General features: G+C 48.9%; 1 protein-coding gene across 2 annotated transcripts in view; it reads left to right on the top strand.

The window, feature by feature from the left end:
- Positions 1-22,601, top strand: part of ASTN2 (astrotactin 2) — a 237,984-nt gene that overhangs the window by 93,956 nt on the left and 121,427 nt on the right. For both annotated transcript variants that reach the window (XM_015878749.2, XM_015878748.2), the window contains exon 11: positions 19,629-19,779. In XM_015878749.2, the coding sequence (XP_015734235.1) occupies positions 19,629-19,779 (151 nt within the window). The remainder of the gene's footprint in view (positions 1-19,628; positions 19,780-22,601) is intronic.

Raw genomic sequence — 22,601 nt, 5'->3', positions numbered from 1 at the left:
GTCCTCTGGAGGTGATGCAGGGGCTCCTGCCCTGCTATCACCATGCTGGTGGTGTCACCTCGTGTCCCTCCGTGCCACCAGCTCTGTGCAAAAGTTTGTAATTTCTCCTGAACAAGTATAAATCGGAGCAGTGAGCCTCAGCTGCTGCCTGACATGACATACAGCTCCATTGTTATGGCAACCATAGAAACAAATAAAAGCTTTGCCTTCGCTTGACAAGCCTTTGAGATGTCCTGATGGAGAGACAAGTGTTCAGTGGCAGAATGAATTCTCTTGAACTCTCTGTCAATTCATCTTCGTTTTGTTCCCAAGCGAGCCCCTTTACTCTTGGAATTCTGTGCCAAAGTACAATCAGTGAGATTTTTTGTTACAGTTATTATTATTATTTTATCTTCATTTCTCCCCATGCTTCACACACTGCATTTGAGCTGGTTATGCTCCCCAGCTCTGAGCCCGTGCATCCTATGGAGCAAAGGCTGGTCTGTGTTGAGGCCGGGAGCTGTGCTTTGCTCTGGACACGTGGCCTCACCTGGCTGAGCCCTTCTGTATTCTGTAGCACACTACCTAGTCTTGCTGGTGCTATCAACCAGTAACACCAGTGTGGCATCAGCTTTTGCAGCAATTTGGGTACTTTACACCTTGCTGTGAGTCTCCCTGCACTCTATCCTTGCAGCATCACCTGCTCCCAAGCCTTGAGATGTGTTTGTGCAAGGGAAGCCCTTTTTAGGGCTGTTTCTCAGCAGGAGCAGTGACCCCAGGCTGCTGCCTTCCCAGCTCTTTCCCTGATGATAACAGCAGCCACAAGCACCAGTGATGCAGCTGTGAGTGGCTTGACAGCAGGTGTCTGTGATGAATGGACAGCTTAACATGATGGAGCAAATTGATCATTCCATCACCAAGCACAACTTACTCATTTCTGGATGGAGGGCAATCCATTACTGTGCACATTGCAGAGGCACCGGCATCCCCAGAGATAACATCCCTGTGGCTCTGGCTTAGGCTTCTTAACACCCCAACATGACAAAAGGGTAGAAAAGCAGCTCCTGGTGCTTAAGGCATCATCTTCCTTGGGGAAAGGGTGGGTGCTGCTCAGAGGCAGCTGGCAGCCTTTGCTCTGTGTATGTCAACCCCACGTTGTCCTGGTGCTTGTGGGATTTTTCTGCTCACTGCCTCCCGGTTCGATTTCCTCGAGCAGATTGGAGGAGTCAGCTCTGTCTCATTTGGCAAAGGGATGACTAAGTGGGGCTGTAACCTTGTGGCAGCCACCGACAGCTGTGAGTGCAAGGAGGGAGGAATTGCAGGAGTGGTGCAATGGGGGGAAATGAACAGCGGAGAGGAAATGAAGGAAAACAATTAAACTCAATCTGGAATCACTCAGGGAGTATCTTGGTTAGGTCAGAACCAAACCCATGCCCAGCAGCACCTCCATCATACTGGGAGGGTGCAGAGACCTCACTGTGCTCTGAGTATCTCTCTGATCCCCCAGCAGCAGTGGGATCTGTGCTGCCCAGAGGCAGAGGGATATCTCAGCCCTCCTTCTTTGTGGGCTTTGCAATAATCCCTGCTGCTGTAATGCTGAATTTCCCTTTTCATGTGATCCTGTGAAATTCCTGAGCTCTTCACACCGCATCATAAAGCTACGCAGAAAATGATCAAACCACACAGGGGCAATGCCTGTAAATTTGAACCGAGCTCATAGGCAAATCCATTACAGAGAGCACACACCAGGAACAGCCGTGAGTTGTGCAACAGAGTGATTGCTGCTCCTCTCATCAACAGTGCCACAGAGCCCAGGAGGGAAAAGCAAACAAATGCACAAGCAGATTTTGTTTATGTATTTATTGAGACAACTAAAACCCCCAACACTTGCCAAATATACACATGCTGTCTCATATCCGGAATGGTTCCCTTTAATGTAGCTGGGATCTCCCATTGCAGAGCATGATTTGGCACCGAGCTCTGAAGCTTCTCCTTACCGCAGATCTTCGGTTGCTGGTAGCTGTGTGTGTGTCCGTCTGTCTGTCCATCAGAGCAGCTCAGCCCTGGGTAGCAGCTGGCATCCAAGCAGGATCTGGGCATAAGAGATTTGCAGGGCAGGCAGTGGCTTTGAAACACAGGACGGGTGTATGCACTTAGAGAAATGGAAGGCTGCTAAGCCAGGCATTAGAATTGCTTTAGTGAAAGGAGTTCTCCCATCTCTGTTTGATGGTAGCAGTTGTTTTTACATCCCTGCCTTTGTTTCCTATTAAACACTGGCTGGAGCGTGCTTTGTAGCTGCAAGTTCAAAAGCAGCACAGCCCCATGGCTTCTCATTTTGTCCAGCCTGTCTGTGCTGTTTTTCTCTAATTATGTATTTTCCCTGCGTCTGAGTTTTCTTAGCTGTCCTTTGTGAGTGTCTGCTGCTTGGGCAGGGCAATGGGAAACAGTAGAGGGACTGGGAGATCACCTCCTGGCATCAGCTGCATCCAGCTTCTGCTGAGAGACTCTATTTTCCTCTTTCTCCTCCTTTTCCTCCTCTTCTGCCCTTGCTGTTTCATTTGCAGTGAATGATCGAGCTGTGCAACCTGCCTGGGGTTTCACAAGGTTGTGCTCATGTCATCCAGGGCAGCCTGGGGCAGGCAGGAGGCAGCTGGGGAACACGGTGCTCCCGGGCTGCTGAGCTGGTATTGCAGCAAAGAAACAGGCTTCGTTTTGCTGGCAATTGCATGTGAAGGAGAAATGAATTAAAAACCACAACATTGCTTGGGGAGGGTGGGATGCTGGGGGTTTGCAGCAGGAGTGGCAGGTGCTTCCTGGGGTTGGCCAGGCTGTGAGCAGAGCACAGGGCATGGCTGACATCACTCATCACAAGCCGAGTTGTGCAGTGTGGCATTGATTGCTACAGGAGAAGGAAAGCTGGAGAATGGGGCCAGTGGCGGCAGAACAAGGGCCAGGGCTCCCTGTGTGTCTGGGGAAGGATTTGCTGAGCCTGTGCCCCCTCTCCCAGGGCTGCCAGGAGCAAACTTGTCCTAAAGACACTGCGGTGCTTTGAATCAGGAGCAGATGGGATGATGGCCTGTACCCGCCTGGCTGTGTGCCTCCCCTCCAGTTCAGCTGTGTGAGTGGCAGCTACAGTCCTGTACGGGGCTGTGACATTGGGAAAAGATGAACACCTATTCTTTAGCTATTTTGTAATGCAATCGGAAGGAACTGGCCCCATCAACCGGCTGCTTCTGTTGAGATTTCAGATGCCATAAACTTGCCCGATGTGGTCCATTTCTGCTCCTCCTTTCTGGTTTTTTATCCCCTGTGACTGCTGTTGGATCACTTCATCCAGAGGACAAAACTAATAAAATGCATCCGAGCTGAAATGTTCCTGGGAACGTGCCAGCGACCTGCGATGGGCTTTGGAGCTGCCAGAGGATGAGAAACAACCTCATAGTGAAGGCAATGGGAACAGAGGTGGACACGAGGCGGGGGGGGGGGCTTGTCCTTCTGTTTGAGGGATGTTTCAGGGGAGACACCATCCCTTGTAGGTTTGGAAAGGACCTTTAGAGAAAATCAACCCCTGGGGTCATTTGATTTCTTGGTGGTTTTTTTAAGGGATGGTTTATGCACACGTGGCTGTGAAGGAATCGTGTTAACCAGCAAAACTGCCTGGGAAAAGCCTCATGCAGCTTCAACCACAGGTCAACCACAGCAGCAGCTGGTGAACCAGAGAGAGGCTGTGCTATCCCAAGATAAATGCAGTTAATTACTGTCGGCTGAGCTCCTGAGCGGCCAGGATGATGTTTCCACTGACCCCGCTGTGCTGGGCACAGTGTCCTGCAGCTGCAGCATTCTCCATAGGCTTTGCTTTGCTCCAGGATGTCTCTGTGGCTCTTGGGGTGCTTTGTCATGCCCTCTGCTCTCAGGGTACCCATAGGGAGAGACAGTGCAGCACTTCCCAGATGTAAAGCTCAGAAAGCTTAGCATGCGTGTTGTGTCTGTATCAGTGTCCTGTGTCCATCATTGCCCATTGGCATGGATAATCCTTGAGCTCTCTGTGCTGTGCCGCAGCTGCAGACCCTCTGCCCTTTGCCTCCGCTGTGTCCAGATTCTGCATCATTGCCCTTTTTCATCTGCTTATTCACCGTGTATTTGACTTCTCTGTCTGTGATGTAGCTAATGCTAAGTCCTGCACAGGTTCTGCAGCCTCCCCAGGTCTGGCTGCTGGCTAAACAGCAAGAAGAAAAAGCTCCCTCAACTTTTTCTTGCTGCTGTGTATGTAAAGCCCGGGGGTCTGGTGGGCGGTGATGCTTTCCTGAGTGCCACACTGCAGCGCATTAGGCAGGATATTGTTTGGAGAGACTAAATCAAAGTGCTGCTAAGCTGGAGAGGGTGGGAAGGAGGGCCGGGGAGCGAGCGGGAGGAAAAATAACACCAAGAAAATTAGGTGAAGCTTTGCAAAAATAATAATCCCATCCTGGGAATTGCCCTGCTTTCACTGCCTGAAGAATTCCTGTGTGCTAATCAATTCAGCTCCAGACATTTCCTCCGGTGCTTTTGATATAATGAGGTGCTGGCAGCTGAACCAAGAGCCTGTTGTTGTAGCTTAGGGTGCAGGCAGGGACCTGCTGCACCACGAGGCACTGCTGCTTTCTGTGCCCTGTGTGTGCCACTGAGAGCATGCTTGGTGGCAGTGTCCTGCTGCCTCACATGCATACTTTGCAATGGGCTGAGCAGTGCCCTGCCAGGAGCCCTGGATACCCTGAGCAACTGACGTAGAGGATGCACCAAAGTGACATGCAGGGGTAAGGGGATGTACCCTGCAGGGCCACATTCCTGTTCCTTGTTCTCTGTCAATGCCCAGTTTCCCTAGCCTAGACTGAGGCTCTGCCTGCATGTGTCTGAGCCATGTAAATATCATTAGTACGGATGTGAGCCCTTAATGCCTTTGAGGCTGTCCCTTTGGTGATGTTCTTGGGCAGTTCTCACCTCAGGGAGATGTCCCACATCACTGCCTGCCCGTGTCCCTGCTAATCCCAACCATGCTGCTCCGACCACCCGTGGATGGAGGGTCTCCCTGCAGCAGCCCTTAACCCAGAAGCATACAATTAAACACCAGCTAATACTTCCCCGCTATTGTGCAGGGCTTAAAATGACACAAATGAAGAAGCTGAGAATTAAGGCAGGATACTGTGTAAATATGCACTGAGATTTTGCAGTAAGAAGTCTCTTTATTCAGTTCAATCCACATTTCCTTTCTTTTCTTCTTAATTAGTGTGTACTAGACACAGATGGGCAGAGCTGAAGGTGTTGGCTCTGAGTTGTGGTTGCTCCGGAATTGGAAGCAGCTTTGGGCCATAACTGAGTAGTTTATAAAGGGTTAATGATGAACTGGTGGGTGGTTTAATAAAGAGCTCCTTGACCTGTGGAATCTGAGAGGCAAATATGTTGCTTGTAACCATCTATCGCAAGGCTGATCCGTGTGTAATGGGCCCTGACATCTGCTAGGGCTCAGCTACCTGAGTAAATGCTACGGAGCAGCTGCTGTGCGCCAGCTCCCCAGAGGGGTGCCCTGAAAACCCCATGGAAAGGCATGGATTTAACCTGCAGCGAGGCTCTTGAACCCAGCCCCTGTTTATTCCGTGTGTGCCCGTGCTGACAGCCTGTCATCTGCTGTTAACTCTCATTGGAAGTGTCACTGCAGGCTCTTAACACCAGAGCTGAGTTTCCTGGTGGCAGAGCCTGGTGCATGAGGTCCCTGTGTGGTTGGGTGTTGGTACCCAGGGCTGTTCCTCCTTTAGATGTGTGCTGATGCTCTCCTATGGGGAAGCAGTGGGTTCCTGCTCCCTACCTGCCCTGAAGTGGTGGTTTACCCAGGAGCTGGTGATTGGATTCTATTGGGTCTGTTGGATTTCCTGGTTCCTCCCAGTGACAAAACCAATACCAAAAGGCTTCCATTAATATTCCAGGAATGGCAGAGAAGATTGACTGCCTCATTAGCAGGCATCGTGTGAAACTCTGACAATAATTAACAACTCAACGGTCTTATTTGCTGGCCTATCACAGAAGTATTCAATCAAAAATGTAATTTGCTCGACGCTCCCATTTACCATAAAGAGAATATTCCTTCAAAGTTTTAAATAGACTAATTAAGAGGGAAGAAATACAGGGAAAAAAATTATTAACAGTATAGTTTTAATGGGAAATTACTGGAGCATATTAATAATGCAATAACCATTTTTAACAGCTGTCTGTCAGTTTGTGGGCCGGGGTAATTAAATTAGTCACTAAAGGGTTAGTCAAATTAGGCGTCAGAGAGCAGCGCTGGGGCTAACGAAGGAACGGCAAAGCTTAATGCTCAAGCACAGGGAGGACAAGGAGAAGGAGAAAGAGGAGGAGGAGGAGGAGGAAGAGGGGATAAAGGCAGGAGGCATTTAGTGCTGAGGGTCACCCGATGCTGCCAAGGGTTGTGCAGGGCTCTGCAAGCCCTACGTGGGGCATAGCCTCTAAAAGCACCCGGGATGCAGCAGGACTCTGAGCATGGGGATGGGGCAACAGAATGCTGGATGTGGGCTGGTTCCTCTCCAGGAAAAGGCATGATTTAAGAATGAAAAAAAAACACCTAAAAAGCTCCTCTCCGAGCATGTGCATGGCCTGCAGTAGCCTCCTTCAGCCTGATGTTGCTGCAGGTTTTAATCTCTTTGCAGAGCCAGGAGGCAGCTGTGCAGGGGCTTTTTGGCAGTTGCTACTAAGGCTTTATGTTCTGCGGGTTTCAGGCTTGTGTTCCCCCTGCTTCCCCCCCCTTCACCCTTTTTGAAATGAATCTCAGTTAATTTGGGATGTTGTTGAGTCTGAAACACATCTTTCTTGCCGCCAGCCTATTAAAAAATGTATTTACAGCTCCATAAAGCAAAGCCAGCTGTCAAGGTAATGTCCTGCTGGCTCCAGTGTGTTCAGGGCACGGGGTGAGGATGTGGGGAGGTGCTTGCATGGTTGCAGTGAAGATTTTAAGCTAAACAGAGAGTTTTCAGGCTGGGAAAACCATTGCATTTGCCTGGGGTTGTGTTTGTAGGGGGCCTGGGGTTCCCTGTCAGGGAATGGTTGCTGCTGTGATTCACTTTCCTTCTCTGCTCACTAAATCAGGATGAGGATGTTGGCCTCTGGGTCTGTGTGGGACAGGATTGCTCCTTCCATTGTGCTTCTCTAAGACTTCAGACGTGTCCTCCATTTTGTATTGATGGAGTGGGACCTTTTCAGTAGTATGTAGTATGTAGCTGGAGATGATTCTCTGACTCTTTGATAAACCCTCACCCATAGAGAGGTATCAAACATGGCTGGGGCTTCTGGAGGGCACAGAGCTTTCTGAAACCATGGCAGAACATCATGCAGGACAAGAACATGTTTGTCCAAATATTAGCCAGCAGCCTGGTCAGTTCTGTACATTCCTCTTGGTCTGATTTTGCTAAGAAGCTCTTGAGTTTGGAAACAGATAGAAGTCAAGTCCAGGTCTGTGTGTTCCCATGAGAAGTTTCAGTTTTCATCAGTCAGTGGGGTTTGGTAGCATCTTTTATTACCCATCACACCCAGTTTAAGCCAACTAGAGACACCCCTGCCTACCTCAAGTACTTGGGACTTTGTGTTTCTTTCGTTTTTGTATCATTAGGGTGAATGCAAAGTAAATAGTTCCTTTAGCTGAATGCTTTGGGGAAAACAGGTTATTCTGTAGTGTTGTAGAAGATGGTGCCTTGATGGAAGGGTAGAAGGGACCCATTGGATCCATGTCATCTGGCAGTAAAACCAGCCAAGCTCCTGGATACCCCAGCAACTGTAAGAACACGTTCCCAGCCATGCTGCAGCTTTGGGAAGGGCTGGGCAAGGCACACTGGCAAAGGCAGGCTCTGCTCTTTCTTTTCTGCAAAATTACAAAACCATGACACACGTGTTGGAGAGTTACGAGCCGTATAGATTATTTTAATGGCGGTATTACTTCCAACTGTGCCTCCACCATCTGTTCTTCCCCAATTATGGATGCAAAAACCCAGCATGTTTCTCCATTCCGGCAGTAGAGAATGAAATATAAGCACTATAAAGGGGAGTATATTCTGTATATTCCTTGAACAATGGACTTGGCACCTGCAGTATTTCGCTCACGCTCCCCATGCATGGTGGTCAGCATGCCCTACCTGGTCCCAGCATCACTCCCTACTGATACCATGAGCTACACTGACAAAAGGAAGAGCATCATGTGCTGTATGATTTGTCCAAGCTGTGTGGGGTGGCAGAATTATTAATATTGACCAGGCTTTGTGGTGCTACAAAACTCAACAAGAACCTCTTACCTCCAGAGCGGTGATAAACGGGACTGAGGCACAGCAGGAGGGAGGGAATTAAGGCAGGACATCAAAGACCGGCTTCCATCAAGTAAATCATGCCATTGCTTCAATAAAAGAAGCCTTAAATGTTTTATTAGGGATTTTCAACAACTACCAAAATTAAGATGGAAAGGATGAATTATTAAAAAATAGATTAACTAAACTAGCCTCTGAATTAAACATGGAAGGTAACTATGAGGAGCAGCGTTGCCGCTGTGTATTGCAGGCAGTGAGTCCTTCAGCTGGGCTCGGTGCAGAGGGGAGCAGTGCAGGTGGGATGGAGGTCTGATCCGGTCCGATGTGATGCTCTCAGCCCATGTATATGGAGCACAAAGAGCAGGAGGTGAGGAGATGCTTTTCTCTCTGTTCTTTTTGCTGTTCCTGCCTCCTGGAAGTGGGTGCTCTGTCTCTGGGTGCTGAGCACAAGATACGGTGGAATTTCTCTCTGTTTGTTCTCCCCACTACCTCTCTTTCTTCTTTTTCCCCTCGACTCATTCAAAGCTGTTATGTGCGAGCCCACAATGCAGCTCCTGTGAATGCCAGCAGTCGTACAGCCGCTAGGAACAATTCACAGTATCTGCCACAGCGCTGCTTTAAGGTTCACTCTAATGGAACAAGTGGAAGCTTCATTCATAATAATAATAAAGCGCTATTTTGCAGTTATATACCGCTTTTCATCTTCACGACTCAAAGCAGCATTAATTAACTGCACGGCACCGTGGGAGCTAGGTAACTGTTGTTGTCCCCATTTCACAGTCTGGAGCAGTGACATATCTGGAGTCGCCCGCGGTTGTGCAGTAATTCAGCATCAGAGAGGCAGTAAATCCAGGAACGCCAACTCCTGCTCTGTGCTTTATTTGTGGGGGAACGTTTTCTCCTCGTTCCTCTGGCAGAGCAGCCCCTTAGGAGACTTGAAGTCATCTTCATTTCTTAAGCTGGGCATCAGATAGAGAGGGAGATGTTGCTGGAGTTGAACTGAGGCTGAGGGGGGCTCCTGTGATGTGATGGGAAGCAAATTCCATGCCCCCAGGCTTTGCTGGGCTCCTTCCTCCTTCCACCCAGACACAAAATTGGAAAGCCAAGTTCTCTTTGGTCTGTTCTTTTGCAAATATGCATCCATAAGCCTGCTGTGGTAAAATGGTAACAGACAAAGAAAACCCTCAAATTCAGGCTATTTTCTTGCTTGTAAAACTCAGGTTTGCCTCTCTGGTGAGCTCCAGTATCTCTTTGTTAACTCCTTTTCCAGGGGTCACATCAGCAGCCATTCCCAGGGATGTTCCACACTGACTGCAGATCAAAGTTTGGTCCCTAAGCCACCAAAGTCTTGTCAGTATTTTGAAGGGGCATTTGTCTGGGAGACAGTGGGGGTCAGCAGCACTCCATGTGCAGAGTGCACCAGGACATTGCCATGACCAAAGCATCTCCCCATGACCGGGAATAGAACACATGCCCCACGTCCCCAGGGACCCCACATCCCATGGCTGCTGATGTGCTCCCAGCATCCCATCACCTGCAAGGATGAGCATTTCCCACCATCCCTGAATGGCAAGGATCGTTCCCTACCTGCAGGCATTTCCCAGTACACCCCAGGTGTGCTGTAGCCCCACAGCTGCCCCAGCCTGGAGCTGCTCGCTGGGTGCCTGCAGTCTCACTGCTCACATCCTCCTTTGTATTCTCTCCTCACCCTGCCGACCTTAGCTGGTGTTTTGTGCTGTACAAACACCCGTTTTGTACTGAGCAGATTCCTGCTGCTGCCTCCTCGGTGCTGGGTTTTATGTTTCTCTCTCTCATATCTGGTGGAGGAAGCAGTCTGTATTCTGTGCAGTCCCCTCACGTCCCTGTGAGCAGGCTTCAGATTAGCATGGATACATTTCCATTTAGTCCCTTTCATTAAAACAGACATAAAAATAAAGGTGGTGGGTGGAATGCGATGGGCAGGAAGAGGGTGGTCTTGCAGCATGCAAAGGTTTCTCTTTTCCTTCCTTTTCTCCCCCCCCCTCCTCTTCCACTGTGATCAGTCTCCAGTTGCAAAATGTGCATTCAGGGAGCAGATTCCCCAGCAAGCTTCTCCTGATCTGCTTTGACAGATCCATCTGGGCAGGAGTGCTGATGGCCACATCCCATGTGTCAGCATCTCCTCGTGGAGTTATGGTTCACACTGAGCATCCCCGCTGCCATTGGCTGCTGGCAGAGCTGATGACTGAGATCAGGATGGCTCTAATAAAGCTTCTGCCTTTAATAAATGCACGTGTTCTTCATGTTACACTTTGTAATGAGATATCATGGAGATTTACAGACAGAAGCAGGATGTCTGCAGGTGTTTGGTACCTGGGTGCATCCAGAGGAGCTCCAAGGAAACCCAGACATGGTGTGTGAGCACAGTGTTAATGTGCTGCATGGTCTTGTGTGGGGCTTCAGGATGTTCAGTTGTGTATGTGATCCCCTGTGGACTTATCCTGGGATGTGTTCAAGGCCAGGTTGGATGGGGCTTTGGTTGGACTGTTCTGGTGCTCATTTAGTGGTTGGCAACCCTGCCCGCAATAGGATAGTCTTTGAGGTGCCTTACAACCCAAGGCATTCTAGGATTCCATGATTCTATGTGTGGTTGGGTTGCCCTGTTCTAGAGGCAGCAAAGGCTGGGCCACACATTAGAGTCCTGAGTCCTGGCCCCAAGAAATCCCTGTCTCCAGTGCTGGGCTCCCATGGGAAACAGGACAGCTGGTTCTCACCTGAGGTATGGGCTTGGCTGCTCCTTGCCTTTAACCCTCTTCTCTCTTTAGGTAAATGATAATGTTCCTTTTTCCAACACTCCATTCAATTTATCTTGTTTATTGACCCAAGCAGAAAGTCAATGTTTTCTTCATCTGCCATTTGCTCTGATGGCAGCCAATTTGGGTCGGCGGGAGCAGAAATGGTTGCATCAGAATTCAGTGCCAGTTTACATTTTATTTTTTTAAATGCTGATTATCCTTTTATTTTTCAATACACACCTGGCCCTGGACACAGCACTTGCTACAGGATATAGCTGCAGGCAAGGCTAAAAATGTGCAGCCATCACCCCTGGGGCTGCAGAGCTGGGAGGACGCCTGGGGGGCTGCTCATTATGGGCACTGGGGGCTGCCCACTACCTGCCAGTGCACAAAGTTTGGTTGTGAAATGGTCACGTCTGCAGGGCTTCGTGCACATCTTAAGCTCTGCATCTTCCTCTGAAGTCTGGAGGCCGGACTTTTCAGCTGTTCTCCAGGTTAGAGGGGGGCAGGCACTGCACTGAGGCTGTCCAGGTCTGTGTTTTGTGTCTGCTGGCAGAAAACTTGCTTGCTGCCCATAGAGAGCTTGCTTCTCTGCTTGGGTATTCATCAGAGTGCAAGTCAGCAGGGGTTCAAAACTAATAAATGAGCAGAGCTGTCCTATGCACTGGTCTAAACACAGCTTTTGACCCAAAAAGCTCCCAAGCTGGGTACAGCTGCTCTTAAGCAGCAGGGATGTGCTGACAGCGCTCACTTTTGCAGTGGTCAGAGGATTAAGGAACATCTGGTGCACTCATGGCAGAGGTGCAAATGAGGTGAACCCTTCTAGCAGGGTGTGGGCAGCTTTGGGGTACAGCCATGGGGGTCTGATGGGGCATGGGTGCTGCACAGGGGAGGTATTGGTGCTCCCCAGCCACTGATGCCCATTGTTTCTTCATGCCAGTGGTGGGTGGCATCTCTGATCCTGTGCTGCACCTCATCAGGGAGTTCAACCAGCAGAAAGCCCTTTCCTTGTGCATGGGAGGAAGGATTTGCCCTTTGGGTGCCCTCACCCAGCCAGCAGGATGGATCCCTACTAAAGGCAGTGACAGATTGGAGTGCTCCAAGGACCAGACCCACAGAGGTGGAGTCTCTGGAGGGGTTGGGTGACCAGGCAGCTTCCCAGTGTGTGCTGCACCTTGTGACAAGCCCAGCTGTGCTCCCAGGAGCTGCTAATGAACATTGGGCACCTTGCATAACACAGTCTGCATTGAGTGCCTTAGATAAGAGCCAAGGCCCTTTGAAAAAAGCCCATCCATATGGACGGAAAATCCCTATGCAAATCTCTCCCCAGGTATAAAATTAATTGGATTCCAACTTCAAAGGCTGCTTCAGGAAACAAGCTCTAAATAACCCAGTTGTGCCTCAGTTCCTCTGTCTGCGGACACTCACCTGGCTTTTTCAAAATCATTGAGTGTTGCTGATGGAAGATGCTATATATAGCAGCAAAGCTATGCATATATGTATACTTATGCATAGAGACACCCCTAGTAAGTGACCTGGTGGTTTTGTTAAGTGCAGCTTGCTGGTTTGGCTTTCCAAACCGCTGTGGTTTTGCATCTTACAGGTGCTGGGCATCACCACAGCCAACTGCAGCAGGACCAGGGCACTCGGATGGGGACTGGCACTGTGATGGGTTTATGAAGAGGTGCAGGGGGATGTTCCTGTTTTCCAAGGGCTCAACCCTATCGCTTCCCAAGAGATCAATAGGAGCAGCAGGTGCTCAGCAACTGCGAAAAATCAGAGGATAAGCGTTTGGTCTAGCAACCCTGGCCATTTCCTATTTATCTAATCTAATTCTATTGGCATTTCTAAAGTGCTTTTCGCCGCTGCATCTAAGCACTTTATGTGTATCTAGGAAAAACCTACAGCTGCCATGTAATTAGGGCACCTGAGCCTGGGATGTGGGTTGGTCCTGGTGCCTGTGTGCAGGTGAGCAAATGGGATCCTGCTCACAACATCCAACTTCCCCCTACTGTCCCTCACAAATCACTGCAATGTCAGATCCAGAAGAACCTGCTAGACCACACAACTTACCCCAAATACCCCTGAAGGCTGTAGGATGGAAGGAAAAAAGAACCAGTGGGTTTGTGCCTAGGCAAACACTGAAGGCTGAGTGGTAGATATCCTCAGGCTGAGGTTTGCAGACCTGCTGCTGTTGCTGTACTTGGGGTGGGGGTGGAGGGGCTGACCCATCTCGTGTGTTCAGCCTTTAATAATTTTGGATGTCTCATGCCTTCTGTCCAGGATTTTGTTTGATTGCTTGTTTTTTCTGAGATTTCTTTTGCTCCTCCAGGCAAAATTGTTGTAGAGACATGGAGGCAGATGTTTGTATGACATGTGGATGGAGGCAGATGTTTGTATGACATGTGGAGCTCTTACAAGCCAAAAAATAACCCAACAAAAACCAACCCTCATTAACTCGGCCAGCTTAAAGGCTTTTCCAAATCACTCCAATTGCTGCACACGGAGTGAAGTCTTGTTTAATTTTAGCAGCTGAATGGGCAGTGCACTCCTGCCTGATCACAGCCTGCATCCCTGCCCCACAGCAGCTCCCAGAAATGCCAGGCTGGGACTTGGAGGGAATGGGGAGTGCTGGGATGAGAGGGGATGGGAACTGTGAGTGGAGCAGGAAGGTCCCTGCTCATGCAGGCTGAGCATGAAGGGCAGAGTAATGCTGCATCCAGCAGCCGTGGGTGATGAATTCCCTCTTTTCCTACCTAAACTAACCTGCAATACCTTCCCCTTCCTCCCTGTCCAGAGTAAAACTGTGTGTGACCTCGCCTTTAAAAAATGCTGTTAAGATTGGAGAGCTCCAAAGCGAATAGTTACCAGGGTCAGCTTGCTGTGCAGCCTCCAGGCAGCCCCTCGGTGTGGATGTGTTATGAAGCCAGCTTTAATGGCGTGACCATGTGCTGGCTTTTCACCTTTGCCTCGTTCAGCGCAGGCAATGAACCTGCTCTGGGAATGATCTGCATTAATGTGGAGCAGTAAAAACTTCCACCCAAGTCAATGAAAGCTGCTCTGCAAGCAGAGGAAGTGTCATTTAATGCTAAGTACTCTGAAAGAAATCAAGTCTAAATGTCACAGATTTGGTGCATGTAATGTACTGGAGATTTTCTTGCATTACCATTACTGGGTCTTGGCACCCCATCTGTAAAATGGGGATGATAACAGAGAGACTGGGAACTTAATCACTTTATTGGTTGTGAAATACTGCTGCTTTCTGGTGTTGAGCAAAGAATAAGCACTTGTGAGGAGCTGAGTAATTGCACATAGAGAGCAGAGTAAGGTAGGAGCTATATGTCCTCCAGTGAGGAGGATGGAAGGCACTGGGGAGCTGCTAATGGAGCTGTTTGTAGGGCACTGAGAATCCAACAGCCATTCATCAGGACCCAGAGTGGGTTTTGGGATGCCTTGGGCTGCTGCAGGCACTCAGTACTGCTCTCCTTCAGCAGCAGGGCAGGATCCCTTTGCTGGACAAGGACCCACCATGCAGCCATACAGGTCTGGGATCAGTGCCCCTCCAGGGCTCAGTTGGAAATACCAGCCTAAAATGTATTTACAAGTTGACAAGTTTGAAATGAGTCTGTCGAGGGGATGGGATGGGAGGAATTGCCGGGCAAATGGAGCTAATAAAAATATTAATTAGCATAGAGAAATCATTTGATAATTTTCATTTACGTATTTTTAAATTATGCATCGCTTCCATGACTGATAACCCCGCACCATTAGTGTGATCCATTTTGCTAGATAAACATTTTACTTTGTGAGTTAATTAGCGTTCAATTACTATCAATTACTACGTATTATTACTACCAATTCCATGTTAAACAGGCAGATTCCACCGCTGCTAATTGTTTCATTTATCAATGCTTGGAGCTGTTTAGAACCCCTTTGCATGGAGTACAGGGGGGTCCCTGCAGGGCTGGGGGTCCTGGACGTCCCCTGCACTCCTTGCTGTACATGCAGCTTTCTTGTCCTGGTGCTCCAAACGTCACCATTTCTTGTCATTGGATTTCTTAAGATGCTGATACTGTGCTTTTCTTCAGGCGTGCTGCAGCTTTTTGAACTGTTAGAAATTGTGTTAGAAAGTTTTTTTTTTTCCTTTGCAAGTGAAATTCGGAGCAGCGCTGTACAAAGAAAGGGAGGAGAGGGGAAGAGAAGGGAAGGGAAGGGAAGGGAAGGGAAGGGAAGGGAAGGGAAAGAGGAAGGGGAAGGTGAAAGGGAAGGGGAAAGGGAAGGGAAAGGGAAGGGAAGGGAAGGGAAGGGAAGGGAAGGGAAGAAATGGGTCAGGCTCATCTTGGATAATTGTAGTGCCTTCGTAGTTAATAACAAAAGCTAATACAACTAAATTAGGTATGTCTGTCTCTGGCTGCTGATACAGTCAACCGAGGAAAGCAGATTGCTCTGTAGTAATTTGGAACAGTCAGCTGAGAGCAGTAGCTGAGGTTTTAGGAGCAATTGTACCGATATCACCAGGATCTGGGGTTCTGTTGGTGTAAAGGGAAGAAAATAGTTCATAAGTGCTGGCTACCTTGAAAAGAGGGAAAGTCATATCCGTGCCTTGAGTAATTAGCAGCTGGTGAAGCTAACAAGGAGCCTGTGGAAGGCACACAGCCAGAGGGGATGTGTGCCTGGTGTGGAGGGGCTGAGCCCTGCAACCTGCTGGGACATGGCACAACACCCCCGGGATGTGTGCACTGCAGTATGGGCTTTGTTGGCTTGTTTTTGTTGTGTTCTGTTTGTTTTGTTTTGCTTTAATTAAATTTCTGGTCCTTCTGGTTGCCAAGGCGCGCTTCAAAACACTCCGACAGAGCGCTGGTTTTATTGACTCTCCAGCAAGTTATTGAAGCGTGGTAGGAAATACTTCACACTTTCAACCTCAAGGTTTTTTGGAGAGCTGGTTGGTTTGTTGTTTTTTTGTGTTGTGTTTTTTTTTTTGCAAGTGTTTATTATAGCTTTACCACATGAAGTGTGCTATCAGGAAAACTGATAGTAAGCAGCTCCTTGGCAGCGTGTGACAGGTAGCTCCGCTGAATGCTGTCTGTGGTGCCACCCAAGTAAGGAGGAGTTCTCCCAGTTTAGGACCTAGCCTGGATGACAGCTTGTCTTCAAACCTCCCACCACTGTTAGAATGACTGAAAAATGCCCGTGGGTATGCTGGGCTGATTTGAGAAACTCATTTCTTTACTTAAGGTATTAAATCTGCTCCATACCAACACGTCGTGCACCACGTTAGGAAATGTGGCACTTGAAGTTCACAACTGCAGTGATAGAATCATAGAACCACCAAGGTTGGAAAAGACCATCCTAGACCATCCAGTCCAACTGTGTCACCAATATTTCCCACCCTTGTCCCTCAGTACATCTATGCTTTGCTTTACCACGAGTCCATAAAGTCAAAGCTGACACTGCCTTTGGGGCTGCCCTCTGGCCTCCCAGCTCCATGCATACCTTCCCAGTGCAGCTTAGCTCTACCAATTTAGGGCTGGCTTGGTGTGTGGATGGTTATTTATTGCACATTTGTTGTAATTTGGGTGTTAAACAGCATGGCTCTTTATAAAAACAGCTGAGCCTGTGCTATGATGCAGCTCGACTGGAATGGTTTGTGAGTGTCTGAAGTGCTACAAGCACTAAAAATAACTGCAAGCATCTGAAGTTGGCCACCCAGCAGTGGCGAGCACCTTTAATCCCCATTGCTTGTTGCCTTGGTTCCTCAGCTTGAGCAGGAAGAAGAGAAAACACAGGGCTGTGGGAAGAGCTGCAAAACAAAGTGATGTGGGTGAGGCTTCGGGGTCTTCAGTGGTGGCTCCAGAGCAGGGAAGCCCCCAGGGGATGCTGCTCTAGCAGAGGGAAAAGAGACATGAGGGGAAACAGGAAAGGAGCAGAAAGGACAGGAGTGGGTCTGAGAGCACTTGGGGTCCTGAGAGTGTTTTGCATGGGAGGAATGAAGCCCTCTGGTCCAGATGGAACTTCAGCTACTGCTCAGGGTAAATCCATCCTTAGGCAAGATGTCCCATGTGCAAGGAGGAAGACAGAAGAAATGGGAGATTAAAGGAAAAAAGGGGCAGTGCTTGCATGATGGCAGAGCAGCACAAGCTTAGTTCTGGCTGGCACCCTTTTTTCCCTTGTTTTTCTCAGTTATGGTTAACCTTGTAAGATGCTGAAGCCTTTAACCATTAGCAGGCACTAAAAAGGGGCAGCTAAGTTGAATTACACCCACTAATCCCCTTCCAGAATGAGCTGGAGAGAAGAGCCACTGTGATGCTCAGGAGCTTATTCCGAGTTGAGTACTTTGGAGGCTTTGAGAATTGCATGGTGTTGATATTTCATGAATAAATAACCCACAGCAATATTTGTCACTGAATCTGCTTCATTAATGAGGTCCTGGAACAAAGGGGAAGGACAGAGAGCTGTGACAGGGTTGAAGACAAAAGCTTTTTTGAGTAAAGCAGTTTGCAGGTGATGGGAAGTGGCACAGGGTGCATGAGGGTGGGTGCAGGAGCTGTGTGGTGATGGGGAGTGGGGCTGCTGAGCATCATGTGGACCACTCACTGTGATATAACGTGGGGACTCCAGGATTACCAGGGACAGGTAGAGAAGCATGAGGACATTGCAACATGCACCTCCATCTGTGTTTACCTGCCTCTTTGGGAAGCTAACATGTTAAGATGCATAATGACTCATTCAGGCTCACTTGTGGGGATCTGCTGTGCCAGGTGCCATGTCAGAGAGCAGATCCCCACTGCCCCAGGGCACCAGCAGCCCTTGGTTTGGGCTTCCAGCTTGGCATTATGCAAGCACCCGATTGATGCAGGCTGAGCCCCCGGATGGGGCTGTTTTCCAGGTGGATGGAGGGAGAGTTGTCGTGGTTTTGTATTTTTATTTAAATAAGATCTTTCTGTGTTTACAAGCAGCATTTTTGGTTAATGAATAATATGGCCTTTCTGTTCCCTCTTTCCTCCGCCAATATACCACCCCGATCTAATATATTCTGCCTTTCTCACTGCCTCACTTTGGAGGAGCTGCAAATTCTAGTGGGAACAGAGTGCTAATAGAAAAGGGCCTCTGAAGACATTTGAAACATGACCAAGAAAGTACAGAGGGAGATTGAGCTCCAAATATGCTGCAAAATCTAGGAGATGGGCCAAGAGAGGAGGAATATGGGAAACGTGATCATTGGGAGGGAAAAGTTAATTGGGAAACATTAATTGGGGTGAAAGTGGGCAGCACAGGCAGTGAGTCCCAGCTTCTGGAATCCAAGGAAATACGAAATCTGAAAATCTGACCTGAAAACAGTGCAGGTTTTCATTGTGTTGGGTTTGTCTTTAGATAATTCTGAGCCCTCGTGTTTTCAGGGAGAAGCCTGGTTACACGCTTAAGGCTCAGAAAGCAGAAGGCAAAGTAAGAAAAGAGCCCTCCTAATGATCGATTTATTTTTAAAACCTCATCATTTTTCCTGCCAATCTCATTACCATTTTTTTCTCAATGCCTGACTCATGGCTTTTTGAAGGCGCAGTGTTGGCGGGGCTGCATGCGTGAGCGTGACGGCGTGTGTGCAGAGCCCCTCCTCCATCAGGAGCCTGGTGCCGATCCTCAAGGACTGCTGAATATTCTTCCTCTGCTGTTTTCTTGCCAGCTTTTTGCGTTTAAACCCCAAATCCAGAGAGAGGCAGTGGGCACTGAGTCATTGCATGGGTTTCAGGTGCTGCTGGGGGATGCTGCAGGGGAAGCTCAGAGCGCTGTGCGGCTGCCAGCGCTGCCTCGTGGGTGCCTTAAGGCCACGAGGGTCAGTTTATTTGCAGCCTTCTGTGTATAATGGTGTCTTAAACACCCTGCAGAGGTCAAATCTGTCCTCATCGCTGCCTTGTCCTGTGACCTTGGTTGGGTAAATGCTCTGTTTCATGTGCGTCTGCGCTGCCAGTGAGAGGGTGACCGAATCTGGAGCCCACGGTGCGTTGCAGCAATCTGTTAACATATACAATGTGCTTTGAAGATGAAAAATACCTTGGAGATGCTCAAAGCTCTCAACAAGCATCTGCATTCCCTTTGCCGGAACCCAGCAGAAAGAAAGTGCCGGAGTGCTTTGTCACAGACAAAATCTGCTGTGTGTGCAGCGCGGAGAGGCAGAGCTGGGAGCTCCTCAGGTCTTTAAGCGGTCACTGAATTTGTTGGTGTTTGTGCTTCGTGTTTTTACTGTTGGTTAATATGGAGTTGGATTCACACCAGCGATGCTAATAAGGCCTCTTTGTTTGCATGGAAATGGTGTAGGCGCTTTGCATACTCGGAGCAGGTTGGTTTTGGTCAAAGATGTCAAAGTTTCACAGCAAATTATGTACATACAGCAAGACCATAAACTCCTCATTGTCTTAGCAAACTTCCTCTGAGCAGGTTTCCATCACAACACCATGATTTCACCCCTGTGGATGAGGTACAGCAGTGACACACCGTGTGCTGCCTCTCCCTGCCCCCCCCTCTAATGGTGCCTTTTTTCTCCAAGGGAAGAAGCGATGCTGTCCACCTACTTTGAAACCATCAATGATTTGCTGTCATCTTTCGGGCCGGTCCGGGACTGCTCCCGCAACAACGGCGGCTGCACCCGCAACTTCAAGTGCGTTTCAGATCGCCAGGTGGATTCAACAGGCTGCGTGGTATGTACAGCTGGGGTGGGCTGGGGGCACTGCAGAAATGCCCAGAGGGATGGATGTGTGCGGTGCTCACTGCCCCATCCCCTCTTGGTAGCGAATCCTAGCTGGGAAGTTTGCCTTAGGGACTTTGGGGAAGGGGAGTCGGGGATTGGGTGTGGAAAAGCCAAAGGGATGAGGCGGAATTTGTGCCTGGTGGGGACGTATCCATGGGGCTGCCCACTGTGCCTATAGCAGAAGGGACATCACCTGCTGTCCCAGCCCTGGCTCTGCAAGCACAGCCCGTCCCCCCGCCAAGGCAGGAGTTAAGTGTCTCTTTATTTATTGAAGATGTTTATACACGGCAGCAGCCTGGAAAGGTCAGACTGGAGTGGTGCCGTCTCCAGGGCGGCATTTTCATTATCCCCTTCTCCAATTGCTTGTTAAGGCCATTTAGCACGACAGCCTGATGTGTCACCGGCAGCACCCGGCCCCACAGCACCCGCTGTCTCCTCCTTCCTATTCCTCTCCCTTTTCTGCTTTCTTTTCCCATCCTTGTTTTCCTTTGTTCTGCTCCTTACCAGGGAGGGGCTCCGTTTCTGGCATATCTTTTCCTTTTATTCCCCTCTCTCTTTATTTTTTCCACCATCATTTTGCTCTACAAACTAATGTGCCTTGCAGACACTGTCAGAAACAATTGGGGCTCTGATTGCCCCGTGCCTCTGGGAAGAGACGCCTCTTTTTAAAAGTCAGGATATATTAAGATAGAAATTGTCAATAAATTACAGGCCCAGCGCTCACCACAGAGCAGCAGGAATTGAAAACAGCGTCACTCAGGGAAAATAGACCCCCTGGCTTTTTGTAATGGCTCAGTAAGGCTGGTTTTAAAGGGAAAGAAACACATCCAGCAGGAAGGAGGGGAAATCATCCCAAGGTCCATCCTGCTCCCTGGGAATTGCAGCACTGCGAGGAAACATGGCCATTTCCTAGGGGAAAAAGGAGCGTAAAGCAGTGGTTCCTCCATCCGTGCTCCCCATGGGCTGTATTCATGGCACAAGATAAGGTTACAGGTGATGGGAGCTGGGTTCGTAACCCAGCTGCACTCTACTGTCCCTTCAGCCCCAGTCACTTGATGACAGCATCTCTCCAAGGCTGTGAGCCTGAGTTGGCTCCCCAGCGCCGGGAGGGATGGGCTCATTTGCTGTACATTTGCAGGAATGTCAGTTAGTTTTAAAGCTGAACTGCTGTGAACTCAATTTGCCAATTTGGTGAGTGCTGTGGGCAATATCGGGATGTAATTTAATTAAACTATCCCCTTTTTATAGAGTTCAGGGAGCGCTCGCCCGCTAATTTTAGCACTAGGTTTTCTTCAGCTTTACTCTGGACACTGTTTCTCAAATCATGACGTGTTGTTAATCTTTACCAGTCAACAGTTTATTAATTTGCCGAGGACCACAGAAGTATATAATCAGTGGTTCATCAATCAAGGCTAAATCCAACGAATGTTGCAGGCAGGTACCGAGCATAAAATATACATGTGGGCTTGTAAGCAATTAATGCACAGCAGAGCTGGAGCCCAGCAGCTCGACCAGGGAACAGTGCAAATCTCAAAGATTTCTTACTCCTTTTATTTATAATCATCATCTGTTACCAGTTCCTTCATGCCCTTAGCACAGCTTCCAGTAATTCTGCAAGGATGGAGGATGCATTTATCTTGGGGCTTTTAGCAGCGCGCTCCCTGCCATTACCCAATTACTTGGCCTTCAGAGGACATAGGTAAGTGTCAGGGCAGCTCCCTGCAGGTGTTGGTTGTGGCTCTTTCGGTTTCTGAGTGAGACCTGAGCACGTTGTTCCATTAAAGCCCCAGTGCACAGATTTGAGGTTCTGAGCCCATTTCCCACAGGGCAAACCACCTTTCTCATGTTTTTTTTTTCTGTTATTTTTCCTTGTACCCAGTAGGTGGCATTCGTGTATAATGGTTTTCTGCAGTTCTTTACTTATCGGAGGCTTTTTATTGCATGGTTAATTATACGAAGCATGGGTTGCCACCTGCTTATGACCTTTGTTTGGAACTGCTGTCTGGTGCCTTGCTTCTGAGCCCTACCTTGCAAAATAACAGAGCAACCCCCAAACTCTGTGTCTGTTTCCATCCCACCTGTCCTTGCTGTACCCAGAGCTGCTGTCAGCCAGGTGAAGCCACAATCACTTCCCTGGAAAACAAAACCCCAGTGAGCAACTCTAGACCCAGCAGGTCTTAGGTGTGGCTGTGCAAGCTTCCAGGATCACAGCAAACCAGGAGGAACAAGACAGGTTATTTATTGCTGATAGAGGAATGTGCATTGTGAGCCCTCCTTCCAGCATGTGTGTAGCTGCTCAGCCAGGAGGGAAAGGATGCAGGAGGATGGAAAGGGCTTGACCCTTGCTTGTTGCTCATTTATAATTTAAGTTGAGAAGCTGTGAATTGGACCTGAGGGAATGAAGGGAACACCTGTAATGTGGCTAAAACTCAGGTTTCCCCACCTGTCGCTTGGCTGGGATTTGCTCACAGCTGCCGCTGCTCCCATCGCTCATCTCTGTCACCCTGGCAAGGTGACCATGTTGGTGTGCATGGTTCCTGCACCACAGCTCATCAAGCATCATTTTGGGCTGAAGTCCTGCTAACAGAAAGGTGTTTCTAATACAAGCAATTTGGCTACAAGCACAGTATAAACTGCTCTTCTTCATGATGGTTATGGGGTCAACCCATCAGCTACAAGAACATTTGGCTCCATGTCGTGCAGAAGGGAGATGGTTTCTTAATTGCATTGTGGCCCACACTGTGACACCTGTGCTGTGCCTCTCCTGGCCTT

Source organism: Coturnix japonica, chromosome 17 (genome assembly GCF_001577835.2).
Source record: "Coturnix japonica isolate 7356 chromosome 17, Coturnix japonica 2.1, whole genome shotgun sequence".
Lineage (NCBI taxonomy): Eukaryota > Metazoa > Chordata > Aves > Galliformes > Phasianidae > Coturnix > Coturnix japonica.
This window is presented reverse-complemented; position numbering and strand designations above follow the sequence as displayed.